Here is a 16,141-nt window from a genome sequence, read left to right on the forward strand (position 1 = left end):
CCGTTCAGGTGGATACTCGTAATTACTCTTATTTCTAGCGAATTGTTTATTGTCCGTAGTTGAAAATTGCAACTTGCAATAAGCCCTCGTTTTGCTTTTACGTGTGAATTTACGAGCACAGCTCGCTTTTACTATTGTTGGTAACTTAACGTTGTGTAGGAACTATTTATTTGTAATTGTTCGGTTGTAACATGCTCGTAAGTTTTACTAATAACATCACGAACGTTATTAATCGTATATTAAGAAGGTACAGTCAGCAGCAGAAGTACCTAGATATGGTTTATATTAATCTAGTCACGTCTTTAATGTTAAAGAGATTTAACATTTTATTTTGTTTAGCTACAGATAATGTAATAGGCAAGTACCTTGGATTTATATGGAAGTAAATCATGAAATAATCGTACAACAAATTCGTAATACTCAAACTATTTATGCAACAGATTTTAATATAATGTTTCATTGGTATCAAGGATGTAATTTAATTTAATTTATGAGTTGTTTTAAAAATATGTATTTTGTAATAAATAATAATATTTAGGTAAGAACAGACTGCATTGTTTTATTACCATTGTAAAAATTATATTTATTTATAAAAAGTATTTTTTTTTGTTTTATTCCTAACGATTACTACATTTATAGTAAATACGAGTACACATGTACCACGAACCGTGAAAAATGTCAGCAAAACGTTGACAATATTGCCATCCAAACACTTTAATTCTCCCCTTACGTGTTTAGCACACCGCAAACATTATAGCCCTCGAAACCGGGTCATCGATTTGACAAATGTGTTGTATAAGCCATAAATTTATAGGCAGGACGTAATGGAGTACTTTCCATTGACGGATGGGCTGAGTCTGACCTCTTGCTTAACTTGTCTCGTGGCTTGTAAACCCTTCATCATAATATATTATGCATGGCGAAGCCATCCACAATACTATTGTACCTAAGTTAATAAGGTATAGCCTAATAGGAGATACCTAGTTCTATTGATGCTGTATATGGGCAATAAAGCTGACATTTGATTACTGTGCAAATGAAGGAGATTTGGCAAAAAGAGAGTAAAATAGAAAAACTCAAAATGGAAGATGGAAGGATTTAATCACTCAAGTTTACAATTATGGTTTTTCTTGTTACTCAATGCAAATAAAAGAAAAATATTTAAAATAAACACATTACCCTCCTTTGCGTCGCGCAGTCGGGTAAAAATAACACTTTTTCATAAAACACCAAACGCATGAAATTATACGCTTGTATTTTAGTCATTACAAGAAACTCCATAAACTTGGGGTTGTAAAGGGAAAGAATTGTTGGAAAACGAAAGAGTAAAAAACATTTGTGAAATTACTAGAATGCAAATCTCGGTTTCGCGGATCTCGTAAAATTTCAAAAGCTCGTTAGGCCGAAACGCGAATCTTATGCCAAATAATATTCTACGGTTTATAGAGGCTTTACCATAACGCTTCTTTTGTTTCAGAAATATGCCCAAATTATTTTGTTAGTAGCGGTAAAAGTCATTTAGATGTAAAATTTTCTTAAGTAAAATAATATTTTCTTAGTCAAAAACTCTTTAGAAATACCTGACACAGTCAATAGTAATCAGTAGAATAAGAAGCAGAGTCCATCTAAGCTAACTTTAGACCGACTTGATCATAAGAAAGAGAGTAAAATTCATTTTAGATGTCATATTTTCATGATTTCGATATTGGCATGCTTTGTCATTGGAAATCCCTTGTAGAGTTAGGTTGGTCCGAGTTTAGTTGCTGATCAGGATAATTAAAGCTATATTTTATCGGCATATCTCCAATTCAACTTTATGTAGAAGAAATCTGTAAATACTGGTTAGTAATTAATATTTTCTACGTAATTTTCGCAACAAGAAGCAGAATTTCTCACAGATTATAAATATTTCAACATTCATTGAGTTTTAACTAAAATCAAAGAAGTCCTACCTTCTAGGATTTCATACCCGGACCTGGACCAAGCAGAGCATTCGCTAAGTGAGACTATCCTTTCCTTTGCCACGATATTATTTTGCGGGGAATATTTATTTATTTATTCATAACACTTTATTCCTTTGGCAATATACTTCTTATTACCTAGTAGCTACCAACCTGCACAGGGATAAAACAACCCTAAACAGTTAGCTTAATCACTAGATTACTTTAAAATGTAAACGCTAAGTCGAGAGTCTGAAAGGGTTGTTTTCTGAACTCGCGAAAGCTGCTTCGAAGATAATTGCAAAAGTTTAGATAACACCAATATCAGAATGTTCAAATAAAAATACTTTTGTTTTTTTTAACTGATCCGAAATATCACGTTGTAATTTAAAAACTTGGCGAATAATCACGAAAATGGGGAGACATCGCAAGCTATTTATTCTGAATTTCGGAGCTATTTTACGCAAAAGCACCCCGAAATAGTTAGACCATGTATGCAAGCGGTAAGGTAATTCATATGAATTAGCTTTTCATTTTAAAAGGGTAGACGAGCCGTGTTGCGAATTTGAGGCGGCTACAAAAAGTCGGCATTAAGTTCCCGTGTTATGAGCAGGCGTGGTCAGGCGGCGCGGCGGTGCATTAATGCCTTACAACTTAATGCAAGCCTGCACGCGCACTCGGCCCTTGACGAGTTGCTCAAAGAGTGTGCAACATATGTACAAGTATATACCTAGGATGTTACGCGGGTAAAGTTGCAGGCTACAGGTACTTTCACATGGCTTATTTACATTATTTAATTCTCAAGTTGAGGAGACTGAAGGAACTGAAAGCCATGCGAATGGTAATTGAAAGATTGAAAGCTTCTGTATTTTTTTACGCTAAGTTACCTACTGGTGTAAATTTGTGTAAAATTTTTCCCCTATTTGTGTAAAATTATGAAGGTATTCATAGTTTTTTAAAAACAAAACTGCAGCTAACGAGAAACTGTTCTTTAAGAGGATAAACCAATAGTAAACATATTCCCAAAAACCTAATTAATTTCAAACATACATAGTTATTGCAATGGCAATATTCCTCAAGCCAAAACAAGGTAATGTATTACAACTTTTTGCGGAAAGTTCTTATGTATACAACAAAGTGTCAAATAAGAATTTAATATCATCTGTAAGCCAACAATCAAGTGAAGTAATAAAGTTTTTTTCGCCAATAATAACTAGCTCTTAAGGAATATTGCCTGGAGATGGAAAATTCACTATTTTCCAAGTGTGAAAATGAGGCTAGCTTTATTTGCAGCTACGGTGTTATTAGTCTCATTTTGTTGACTCTTTGTCAACCGCCAACCGGCTGAAAGCATAAAAGCCTTAGCTTTGTGCAACCTAGGGTCACTTGGAAAATGCATAAGCTAGTTTTAATTAATGCTGCTCATTTTGCACGAGGTATTTACTAGAGGAGAAACATTAACGGACCATTAAGATAAAATTAATGTTTAAAGTTTTATATCACCTACTGAATATTCGCGTGGATATTTTAGAATGCAACTGCATCTACAGTTTAGTAGGTAAGTGTTATATTGTGCGGTAGGTTACGCCTACTTGCAAATAGTTGGTTCAAATCTGTCAGTGGTTTTAATTGAAAATTAATCATAACTACTACTAAGAACCACGACTGACAATTACCTATCCTAAAATTCCTAGCCCAAAGCATATAATTCTTTAATAATCAACATTTTGAATTTGTCTCGTTGATGATATATGGTATAAAACGATATCGTTAACTAATGTCCATACACTATTTTTTTTTAAAGAATTAAATATGTAAATCTGTAAGACAATGCCTACCCAAATATTTGACCTAATATTTCACACGCCATAATACCCTTGAAATTCCAAGTAAACCATAAGCCGTTTTCCCTTCAAACAAGCATATAATCAAATTACATAGAACAATGATTTCCAAGATGTCCTCCCCTGCCACTGGTATCCAAGAAACAGGCAGCAACGCCGGGGAACAATGGGTCCAAATTATACAAATGGGAATGGGAATTACTTAATCAAAGGGTAGTAGTAGTAACAGGCTTTCAGAGGCCCATGTGAAGACTAATTCGATTCGTACTCGGGTAGGTACGTAACGTTGGAGGTATGTATAATATATTAAGACTACACTAAGTTTAAGTATGATATCTGAAGTATAAGTCTACTTAAGTATATGAGATCAGAGTTGTAGAGTACGTACTAAGTAGAGTAGTATTTGTAACAAATGAGCAGTTTCTTAATTAAAAAAGCGAACATTAAAAACAATCCTCGCAAGAACTCAAGCTAATTTTACTAAGAGGTTGGCATAACCAAACGTAATTCCAACATCCTCTCTGTGGTACTTGATATGTTTTGGACTGTAGCCGAAATCCTTTCCATTCTGAATTATATGCTCCTTGTTTTAAGGTGGCCACTGACGAGCCTTCCAACAGTCCAAATAGCGTGGCTGCAATCCAAAATCGGTCCGTGAATGTCAAAAACGTACAATGTTTAATATTAGGATGCCTTCCATTTGGATGAATCCATTGTAACGGCATCCATTTGGAAGGCTCGTCAGTGGCCTGCTTTATTCTCTTGTTTCTAGTAATAATAAGACCAAGTACCTACTTAGGGGTCATCCATTAATTACATCACGCGTATAGGGGGAGGGAGGGGTCAAGAAAATGTGACATATTGTGACATGGGGGAGGGGGGAGACATAAACTTTGTGACGTCACTTTAACTTCATCAGTAACCGAAAATTTATTTTAATTATTTTATTCGCTGTACATTTAAATAACAAGTTTTTAAAACGATAATCGTTTTTATTCGTTTAATTTTCTTTCCTAAGCAGTTTTGGGTTATAAAAATACTAATATTTATATCGTCAAAAATATTTTGATAAAATATTAATAATATGTTCAAGCTTGGAGTCTTGAGTATTAAATAAAAATCGCAGATACTTAAAAAAGCTTCTAATTCAGGTTCCACAAAGGTACTTAAGATTAAGTGTATGTATATAAAAAATATTTGGTGTATGACGCGCACATGAGCGTGTATCTCAGAGCCTAATGGTTGGCTAGGCATGTAAGTAGAGGCGGCGGGGGCGCGGCAGTGGTCAACAGGTTTAGCGGTGTACGGTCCCCGCTTCCCCTTCGGTGGTAGGAGCCGAAACATCCTGGGGGCCCTTGGAGGCGTCAGCCTTCAAGGCTTCATGGGTCTCGTCCAGCAGAGGGCAGAGGTACTTCACACCTCGTTTATAGGTGCCCGTTACAGTAGCAACTTCAGCTACTCGCGAAATCCCGTCAGCGCCAGGAAACAATTTGGCGACACGTCCAAGCCGCCAGTGCAGTGGAGGAGTATTCTCTTCCTTGATTAGGACCAGGTCACCCAGTTGAAGAGCTCGTCCTGGAACACGCCATTTCGTCCGTTGCTGGAGCTCGCAGACGTATTCCATTTGCCAGCGCCGCCAGAAGTGCTGTCTTAATGCCTCGAGCCTCTGAAACCTATCTAAACGGTTTGGGTTTATATCCGCGAGGTGGGGCGACGGCAACGAAGTGAGCGCGCGGCCGATGATGAAGTGACCTGGGGTTAAGGGTTGGAAATCGTTTGGAGAGGACGACAAAGGACACAAGGGACGACTATTCAGGATGGACTCCACCTGACTAAAGAGAGTTGCCAATTCCTCATATGTTAAATGAGCGTTACCTAATATACGATTGAGGTGAAATTTTGCCGATTTGACTCCTGCTTCCCACAAACCACCAAAGTGAGGAGCATATGCCGGTTGAAATTTAAATTGTATTCCCTCATTTGCTGCAAAATTGCAAACCGTGTCTGAGTTTGAAGTAAGGTAATCGCTAATTTCCTTGGCCGCTCCTAAAAAATTACGTCCATTATCGCAGAAGATCTCGCGAGGTCGCCCTCTGCGAGAGATAAAACGTCGCAGCGAAAGAATGAAAGAATCCGTCGACAGCGTGCTTACTGCCTCTAAATGCAAACATTTGTACCGGAAACAAACAAATATAGCTAAATAGCACTTTGTTATTTTGCAACCTCTGCCATGCCTGTCCGTAATCATAAACGGACCTGCGAAGTCTACGCCAACACTAATAAAGGGAAAATCAGGCGTTACGCGCTGAGAAGGCAGAGCGCCCATCAAAGGAGCAGAAGTGTTGCCAGCTGCGCGGCGACAGGTGACGCATTGTTGCGATACGGTGCGCGCAAGTGTGCGCCCCGATACGGCCCATATAGACTCGCGAATGGCGGCTAGAAGCAGCTGAGGAGGAGCATGCAGGAGACGGATATGTTCCTGTTGAAACAACAATCTAGTCAAACTATGTTTGGCATGTAAGAGCATTGGGTGGCGTTTGTCAAATGGATAAAACGACGAGGACAGACGTCCACCAACTCTGAGAAGCTTGTCGTCATCATCGTAAAATGGGTTCAACGATAAAATAGGGTTTTTAGGGCCTAAAGGTTGCTTGTCACGCAACAATTTCAATTCGTGAGGAAAACTAGCCTGCTGTGACATAGCGACTAATTTTTTAAAAGAAACCTCGAGCTCCTCAGGTTGTAGCACACCGGTAGTTTTATTAGATGAAACACGGCAGTTATGCGCAAACCTAAGCATATAAGCTACCGCACGTTGTAAAAGTTTGAGTTTCGAGTATCGATCGAAATCAATAAAGTCAGTTTTTTGGGAATCGTTAGTGATCGCGACGTTAACCTTTAGCTCGGGTAAATCGAGCTCCGAGTTTGAGGAAAACTGAGGCCAGTTATTCTGTGGCTCGTGCAAGAAAGATGGCCCGTTCCACCACATGTGCAAATCAGATAAGCGACGCGCTTCGACTCCTCTAGATGGGTAGTCAGCCGGATTTAAAGCGGTTGGAACGTGACGATACTCACTGCCATCGGTGAGTTCTAAAATATGAGCCACGCGATTGGCGACAAACGTTTTTAATTTTGTTTGATTAGTTTTAAGCCATGCGATCACAATTGACGAGTCAGTCCAATAAAATTTCTGCGCAATCTGGCAGCGCAACGTTTTAGAAACAGCTGACGCGAGCTGCGCGCCTAGAAGGCAAGCACATAATTCCAATCGAGGAATAGTCGTAGCCTGGACCGGCGCGACCTTGGCCTTGGCGCACAGCAACCTGACTACAACATCGCCCTTCTCATTAGTGGACTTTAAATAAATACAGGCCGCGTATGCAACTGAGCTTGCATCACAAAATACGTGCATCTCGATATGCGTCGGCGAGTCGCAAAGAACATGACGAGGTATTTGGAGCGAAGTTAAAGACGCTAACCCGTTTATAAAGTCCTGCCAAGACTCGTTTATGTAACTCGGCACGGGAATATCCCAGTCGATTTTTTCAATCCATAATTTTTGAATTAAAACTTTAGGTATAATCGTCAGCAAACACAGGAGGCCTAAGGGATCAAATATTTTACACGAATCCGATAAAATTGAACGTTTCGTAGGGTGGCCGTCCTTGGCAGAATATTGAGTAGGAAAATGAATGATATCTGCCTCAGAGTCCCAGCCCACTCCTAGCGTGTGCGACGACGAGCTAATGATCAAGCTACCTTTGTTTATACCTACACTATCGTTTTGTGAGTCATGCAAAATTGACGGTAAATTTGAGCGATATTTGCGCAGGGGAAAACAACCAGCTGCTAGCGCACGCTCAACCGACTCTTTAATAGAACGTAATTCCTCCTCTGTGTCTGACCCTGTTAATAAATCATCCACTAAAAAATCATTTTGGATGATAGTTTTAATTTTTTCATCTGCACATTCCTCGCCCAACTGCCACAAACAGCGTGTGCTCAAAAACTAGCACTTGAAAATCCGTAAGTGACCGTGTTAAGCCTTAAAGTCTTTAAAGGTTCGTTCTCATTGGAGCGCCAAAGAATTAATTGTAAATCGCGGTCGCATTCCTGAACCAGGACCTGCCGATACATCTTAGCGACATCCCCAGTTAAAACATATTTGTATGTACGAAACCTCAGGAGGATATTAAACAGCGAGTCTTGAATCGTTGGCCCAACCATCTGCAGGTCGTTTATAGAATAGCCAGACGTGGTGGGGGCACTACCATTGAATACGACCCTTAACTTCGTAGATTCGCTGGAGGGCTTTTGCACACAATGATGTGACACAAAAAAGGAAGGATCCGGAATGTCAGAATCGGACACAGAGAGATGGCCTAACTCGGCATATTCATTTATGAATTGCTCGTAAGCCGATTTCAACTCAGGGTTGCGTTTAAATCGTTTCTCTAATGCAAAGAACCGTTTTTTAGCAAAGCGATATGAGTCCCCTAAACAATCGGGTTCCGTAATTAAGGTGGTTCGCCTAGGTTACTCAAAACTTAACTCTCGCTAGATGGCACCACTTTTGCAAAATTTCAGATTTTATTTTTTTGTGAAATGGTCTTGGTATTTGTATACTTAAAAGTATGTTTCGCGCACTCTTTAAGTAAATATTGAACTATTAAAATAAACATTGAATACTTCATTGTGCAAAAACCACCTTTTTAATTTGACGGAGTGTTGCTGTCACGCTTTTTCCTACTATTACTCACACATGCAAACAGTGTTTCCGTGATCCTTGTAGTAGACAATTTCACACAACGTAAGTATGTTGCAATAGCGTAACGGTATGTTCGTGGAAATACGTGGAAGAGGATTGGGGTTCAAGACTGGTGCGAGTAGGTAATTTCTTTTTGTTTCTCCTTTGTGTTATCTTACCTTTAAACGAGCAATTATTAGATATATAATTATTTATTTATATATTTGGATGGTATCAGAAACGGCTCTAACGATTTCGATGAAATTTGCTATAAGGGGTTTGATCTCTTAGCTAGGTCTATGAGAAAACGCGCATTTTTGAGTTTTTATGTTTTGTAAGCTTTGGTCGGTCTCCCAGATATTCAATCTCCGCTTGGCAACTAATCCCAGAATTGGCATGCGCACTAGTTTTTACGAAAGCGACTGCCCTGACCTTCCAACCCAGAGAGTAAACTTATTTGGATTAGTCCGGTTTCCTCACATTGTTTTCTTTCACCGAAAAATAGGTATCGGTGTATAAATAGGTAGGTATCAAATGCTATTTCGTACAAAAGTTCGAAAAATCATTGGTACGAGCCGGGGTTAGAACCCGCGACCTCCGAATTGCTTTCCGCTAGGCCAGCAGCGCTTCCCCCACATACTCAGTGTTATCAGGTTTTTTAAAAATCAAAAACCGGGCAAGTGCGAGTCGGACTCGCGCACGAAGGGTTCCGTACCATAATGCAAAAAAAAAGCAAAATGAAAACGGTCACCCATCCAAGTACTGACCCCTCCCGACGTTGCTTAACTTTGGTCAAAAATCACGTTTGTCGTATGGGAGCCCCATTTAAATCTTTATTTTATTCTGTTTTTAGTATTTGTTGTTATAACGGCAACAGAAATACATCATCTGTGAAAATTTCAACTGTCTAGCTATCACGGTTCGTGAGATACAGCCTGGTGACAGACGGACGGACGGACGGACGGACAGCGAAGTCTTAGTAATAGGGTAAAAACGATTACTTATGAAAGCAGAAGAATATAAATGATCGTATTAGATTTATAATTGTTAGATATTTGCCGTAACTTATTTTTAAAATGTGTTTTTCAATTAAAAGACACGTCAAGATTGTTTACCTTATTTCTAATGCTAAAAAAACAAACTATAGTAATAATTGTGTTTTTCATTCATAGACAAAATCCATTATTTTTAACCACAGGAAATTTTATACACTTCTTTTTAGGGTTCCGTACCCAAAGGGTAAAACGGGACCCTATTACTAAGACTTCGCTGTCCGTCCGTCCGTCCGTCCGTCTGTCACCAGGCTGTATCTCACGAACCGTAATAGCTAGACAGTTGAAATTTTCACAGATGATGTATTTCTGTTGCCGCTATAACAACAAATACTAAAAACAGAATAAAATAAAGATTTGAATGGGGCTCCCATACAACAAACGTGATTTTTGACCAAAGTTAAGCAACGTCGGGAGTGGTCAGTACTTGGATGGGTGACCGTTTTTTTTTGCTTTTTTTTGTTTGTTTTTTTTTGCATTATGGCACGGAACCCTTCGTGCGCGAGTCCGACTCGCACTTGCCCGGTTTTTATTGCAGTGAGGATGTCCTGATTGTAAAAATCAGAGAGATTAGGAAGAGTATAATTTCTAATTATCTTTGTAAAAATAAAAGAATAAGTGTAGCCCATACTTAATAATCGATTTATGATAATAAGAAAAATTAAATAAAAATAAAAAAAAACAATACGAAATTTAGGTGTAACAAAAATACAAAAAGTTATGTTCCAGCATACAATGACTGGGGATCGAACCGGGAATCTTCCGTTTGCAAGCAAAAAAGCGACTGTTTGCATAACACGCCATGATAGTTCTTAGCTAAGCTGACGAACTTCTCGCTTAGGTCAATTAACTACCTGTCAAATATCAGTGTCAACAAAATTGCACTAAACATGACGGCACTCCAAATTCGAGCCGTGGTCAGCCCGGCAACGTCGGAAATGGTATGGCAACGTCGCAAATGTATCTGTACACGACATTTGTGACACACACATACGTAAAATTGATGAAAATTAAACTATGATTTTTGCATGATTTCTGTATGAAACATTGTTTTCCTGTTAATTTCGCGCAAACGAATATTCGAAAGAAGATAAATGCGGAAATATTTGTGTACTAATAGTGTGTAGTTACTTAATGAGCTTTGATTGAATTTTGTATGAAAAGCGAACCACCTTAATGGCAGACGCACGTGAAACCTACCGTTATCGTCACGATAAGTGTGAGTGACAAAATGTTGCTCACATTCCGCCTCCAAATCGGTAAACGGTTGACTAGGTTGGGGCACTTGCTCCAGCTGCCAGAATTTAGTAAGCGAGTCGTCGAGATTATCACTTGTGTACAAGTGATTGCATTGTAAAAACGAATTGAACGACTTTTCGTTAGACATTGAAAATGCATTGTATTTACTGACCACTAACCAACCTAGTTTGGATTTGCGCAAGACAAGTGTATCGTGCCCTAAATCAATTTGCTCGCCTCCAACCAAAGTCCAGAAAACGTCACCGCCAAGTAAAATATCTACAGGTCCGGGCTGATTAAAATTAGGATCGGCGAGTTTTTTATTACATGGCCACTTGATGCCCGACACATCGATATGCTTTAGTGGCAAAGTGCTATTAATCACAGGCAGTGCTAAACATGCGATATCGAATTTAGCATTTTTATCATGTTTAGACCGAATTTGCACAAAACAACGCTCGGGATTACTGGATATAGGAACGTCAGATAATCCGAAAAGCTTTGTATTACTGGGCAGCGGTGCGAGTTGCAATTTCTGTTTATAATTGGTTGTCACAACAGAAGTCATACTTCCGCAATCTAAAAACGCGCGCGCTGTTACATAATCATTAATAGCCGGGCTATATATGTCAATATACGCGGTAGGTAAAAGTATTTGATCAGAGCGCGACACGGTCATATTCGACGACAGCCCGAGCTCGGGCTCCGAACGCGGCGGAGGCGCATCTACGGGCGCAGCGGCAACCTGAGGAGTCTCCCTATGCAACAAAGTATTATGGCGCTTCTTACAAGTGTGACACGGAGCTACTCTGCAGCGATGAGAAGTGTGCCCCTTCCGCAAACAGTTGAGACAAAGGCGTAACCTTGACGCTCCGGAGATCCGGTCTTCAACTGGCAGGGACAGGAATGACGAGCAATCGTAAATCCGGTGCTCGCCGCTGCAGAACACACAGGCAGGAGGAGAGGCCGAGGCCGAAGCAGCAGGAGTGGCTGAAACCGCAAAACATTTGGTGCTAGACTTCTCGCGTTTATTATGAGGCGAGGCAGCCGGTTCGCGTTTATTATTATTATTAGTGATGGGCTTATCAGATTTATTACGCTGAACCGATTCCAAAACGTCAGCACGTCCCTTTAAAAAGCGATTAAAATCGGCCAATGACGGCATATCGTCATTTGAAAATGAATTACTTTTATATTCCTCCCATTTTAAACTCGTATTACTATCAAGTTTACTCGCGACCATATGTATAAGAAGCGTGTCCCACTTATCAGTGGGCTGGCCCAACGTATTTAAAGCCCGTAGGTTTTTGGACACATGATCCACTAAATAACGCAGGGACTTTGCCGATTCGCGACCAATCTGTTGCAAGTTAAACAAAGAGTTTAAATGGTTGCTAATCAGCTGTTTTTTATTGTCATATCTCTCGCAGAGAAGACGCCAGGCCTCAGCGTAATTACTGTCCGACACTTCTAAGTTGCTAATCACCTGAGCCGCTTCACCGTCCAAATAAGAGTTTAAATAGTGAAATTTGTGAATCGGCTTGATGTTGTCGGAACTGTGAATGAGTGAATCAAATGTGTCTCTGAATTCGAGCCACTTAAAATACGAACCATCGAAACTAGCGATTTTAATCACAGGCAAACGAAAATTTAAACCGTTGCATGTATTGTCATGACCACAGTTGCTTTGAACTTCAGACTTTACGCTGGCGAAATCAGATCTTTCGGCTATCTTATCAATAATTTTCTGAGCAGTTGCAATAAGAGAAATAAAATCATTTTCCATCTCTTCTCTTATGTCAATTTCGGTCTGCATATCTGATGTAGTCGCAATTTCTATTTGAGTTTGGATCTGGTCGAATTGTGTGAACATACTACGAAAACGATCCAACTTCAACGAAAGTTCGTCTACATCCTTTGAGGAAATATTATCCTGAGCATTCAATTCTGCAATGTAATTTTTAAATTTAGTAATACGTCCCTTAATGGACGTTCTAGTGGGAATCAACGTAGCCATTTTATGATAAAGATCTGATTTCAATTAAAAACAGCGAATGAGGAAATGAGAAATCAAAAATCAAAAATATTGGAATAAATACGTAAATTTTCCGGCCTATGTTCGCAGTCACAGTGGTTGGCTTGGTCGGCAACAGTGCTGTGCGGAATGCAGGAGTCAGCAGAAAACGCAACGCAGCTGCAGCTGAGTAGCTGTTGCCGGGCGCGATGCGACCGGTTCTTATCTGTAACACGGTGAACACTTGTGTTACTATGGAATGCAATTGAATTTTTTGCGTTGAGGTTTAACTGTGCGTAATTAGTAAAACCGCTAGACAGTATTCTATATAGCACAAAGTAGGAGTATGCTTTATGAAATAACGGAATGATTGAAATTAAGGTGAAGAAATTAACTAATAAGAATGTCACTCAAATAAGCGTTTCTGTTCTTAAATAGTTTTAAAATGCCTATTTAAATTGCGTAAAAGGCTATAAGTTTTAAATTTGGCTATAAAGCAGCGATCAGATTATTTCACTGACACTAGCTATTAAATGAGGATACGTGCTAAGTAAGAAAATGCTTGCGTCACTAGTGCAATAAAATGGCATACAATTAAACTCAAGCACGGCAAAGGGTGAAGATGGCAAAGCTCAAAGTCAAGAAGGTGGAGGAAAGTACGGGCAGAAAAATAGGAAATAAGAAGGAATGGTGCACTTCCCTTGCTAAACCTTGGCTGCGGCGTAGTTCTGACCGGCGGGCTTGAAGTAAGGGTGTCTGCAGCGTCCAAAATGGCGTCGTAAATCTCCGAATATATTTGTACAGTTCAACTGGCGTCGTGGATAGGTACAGTCCAATAGGCGTCGTAAGTCCAGAATACTGCGTTGACGCCGGGATGTCCAATTTCTGCCACGTTGTAGCTGTCGTGACCTTTGCTCTCTTCACACGTAGAAATTCCGTTCGACTCGGGCAGAAGCAATCGTTGCGTATTAATCACGTCGATGGGTCACCATGTTCAAGCTTGGAGTCTTGAGTATTAAATAAAAATCGCAGATACTTAAAAAAGCTTCTAATTCAGGTTCCACAAAGGTACTTAAGATTAAGTGTATGTATATAAAAAATATTTGGTGTATGACGCGCACATGAGCGTGTATCTCAGAGCCTAATGGTTGGCTAGGCATGTAAGTAGAGGCGGCGGGGGCGCGGCAGTGGTCAACAGGTTTAGCGGTGTACGGTCCCCGCTTCCCCTTCGGTGGTAGGAGCCGAAACACTTAGGTACTTACTTAATTCGATTTGGCGATTTCGTAGAAAAAATGTGACGTCACACTAGGGGGGAGGGGTTTGCCAAATGTGACCAAGTGTGACAAGGAGGGGGGGAGGGGTCAAAAAACCTAGAAATTCGTGTGACGTAATTAATGGATGACCCCTTACCAATTTGAATTTGAATTTTAAATCCGTAAAAGTTTACGCGAGAGACCAAATTCGATATTACATAGTTTAACAATAACAGATTACAGGAAAACATATAAGAGAGTCAAGCATGAACTGCGTGAAACACTTTGTAATGAAACGCTATGTGATATATGTATAGGTACTTTATGTACGGAACCCTTGGGACAACTTGCACTTGTCCGATTTTTTATCTAATTAATCTAAAGACTGCCTTAATCAATGTCATATATATGCCGTCCACAAATAGGCACTTTATCACTGAAAGATTTTTGTCAAAAAAAATTGAAAATATAAAACATCTCTTTTTATACAAATTCTAAACATACCTAATGATAAATACAAGTACCCCGAAAAATCCAAGTCCTTATAAAAAGGTGAATGGTTGTTTAGATAAAAGTAGGTCAGGATTGGTGAATAAATTCGCATTGACGGTAATGCGTGTGGACATTACACTGCCTTCCGCGATAAAAAGTCTAAACCGACGTATTGTTACAACTAAACTCTGCCATTTTGTCGAGGCCGAGAGGGACTATTGCTTTCATCGCTTCCTGAGTAAATCGCTTCAAGTTGACCGGTGCAAGAATGATCTTATACTACATAATGTTGTTACAAAGTGCAAGGTCAAAGGAATACTGGTTTGGTTTGTAGCGATTACGGGAGACGATGGAAATATGAGCGCAATACGGTCCCCGAGGGCAGGTCATCCGTCGTTGTGTCGATAACATTACTCAAGCGGCAGAATAAATCTGGCAGAAATCGATGTTACACTAGTTTTGGTAATGGATGCTTTCAGTAACTTACGGTAGGAATATACCTACTTACCTACGTGGAGTTTATATTTAGTAAGGTTAAAAAAACGGTTTTAGTTTAGTAATAGTACATTACTACAGAGGCCGGGACGAAAGGGGTTGCCGGCCGAAGACATATAGACGGCCGAGCGAAGCGAGGCCGGATAGGTCTGAGCGCGGGCAACCCCATTTCCCGCCGAGGTATGTATAGTGCTTTTCTCAAACATGCAATGAAATAAATAAAATAAAAAATCCACGAAACCCAAGTTTTATTTATAGAAAAAACTAAATTTAAACTACACCCAAAATATAACCAACACGTACCTATATCATTATCACGGGTATGTTTTACACGAGTCGTGTATTTTTACTACCCGTATATTTTCATGTATCTTTGATTTTTTCGCCTTGTATCCGTCTGACTGTCTTTTTCGTCACATAAGTTTACATAGTCTTTCATGTTGATATCATGTTTCACATACATCGTTGCTTTATGCATGGAGTAAATAAGTATAATATCCACAGTGTTGACGAATTTGTAGTTACATTCATTTAAAATATTCCACAAAACTGTTTTTAATAAACTGTAAGCCATTTTTCTTAGTTTCTCAAATAATAAAATTGCCATAAGCAACCATATACATACTTCGTCCAAAGAGCATATAATCACTACGTTTTAAGAGTCGGCACTCTCGAACAATCCTCGAACCGAATTATGAACGTACATATCCCAACACACCAAATACAGGCTTAAAGATCTCGCATCCAGGCCATAATTGTTAAAAAAAGAAAAACCACACAATACTACCAACACAAAAAAAACAACGCTAGGGCTCGACACTTCCAGTACCTACTGTTTATCGATATCGATAAATGTGCGATACGTGCTGCTGTATTTACCTACTGTACTACCTATTAATAAAATAAAAGAACATTATATATATATAAACAATTTTATTTTACATGATAAAAATAACATAGTTTATTATTCAAGTAGGCATATTACAATATGCTGAATTCGCGCGCATTCTTTTTTAATCTGGTCCCTTTTCATTGAAGGCACTGGATGGAGAATGATTTCCACAA

At 39.3% G+C, this 16,141-nt stretch overlaps 1 protein-coding gene across 1 annotated transcript; it reads right to left on the bottom strand.

Annotated features, from left to right (window-relative positions):
• Nucleotides 1–5,035: 5,035 nt before the first annotated feature.
• Nucleotides 5,036–6,050, bottom strand: LOC134679963 (uncharacterized). The gene has a single exon (XM_063538915.1). The coding sequence runs from the start codon at nt 6,030–6,032 to the stop codon at nt 5,079–5,081; it is 954 nt and encodes a 317-aa protein (XP_063394985.1). The 5' UTR covers nt 6,033–6,050; the 3' UTR covers nt 5,036–5,078.
• Nucleotides 6,051–16,141: the final 10,091 nt, after the last annotated feature.

Source organism: Cydia fagiglandana, chromosome 3, assembly GCF_963556715.1.
Source record: "Cydia fagiglandana chromosome 3, ilCydFagi1.1, whole genome shotgun sequence".
Taxonomy (NCBI): Eukaryota; Metazoa; Arthropoda; class Insecta; order Lepidoptera; family Tortricidae; genus Cydia; species Cydia fagiglandana.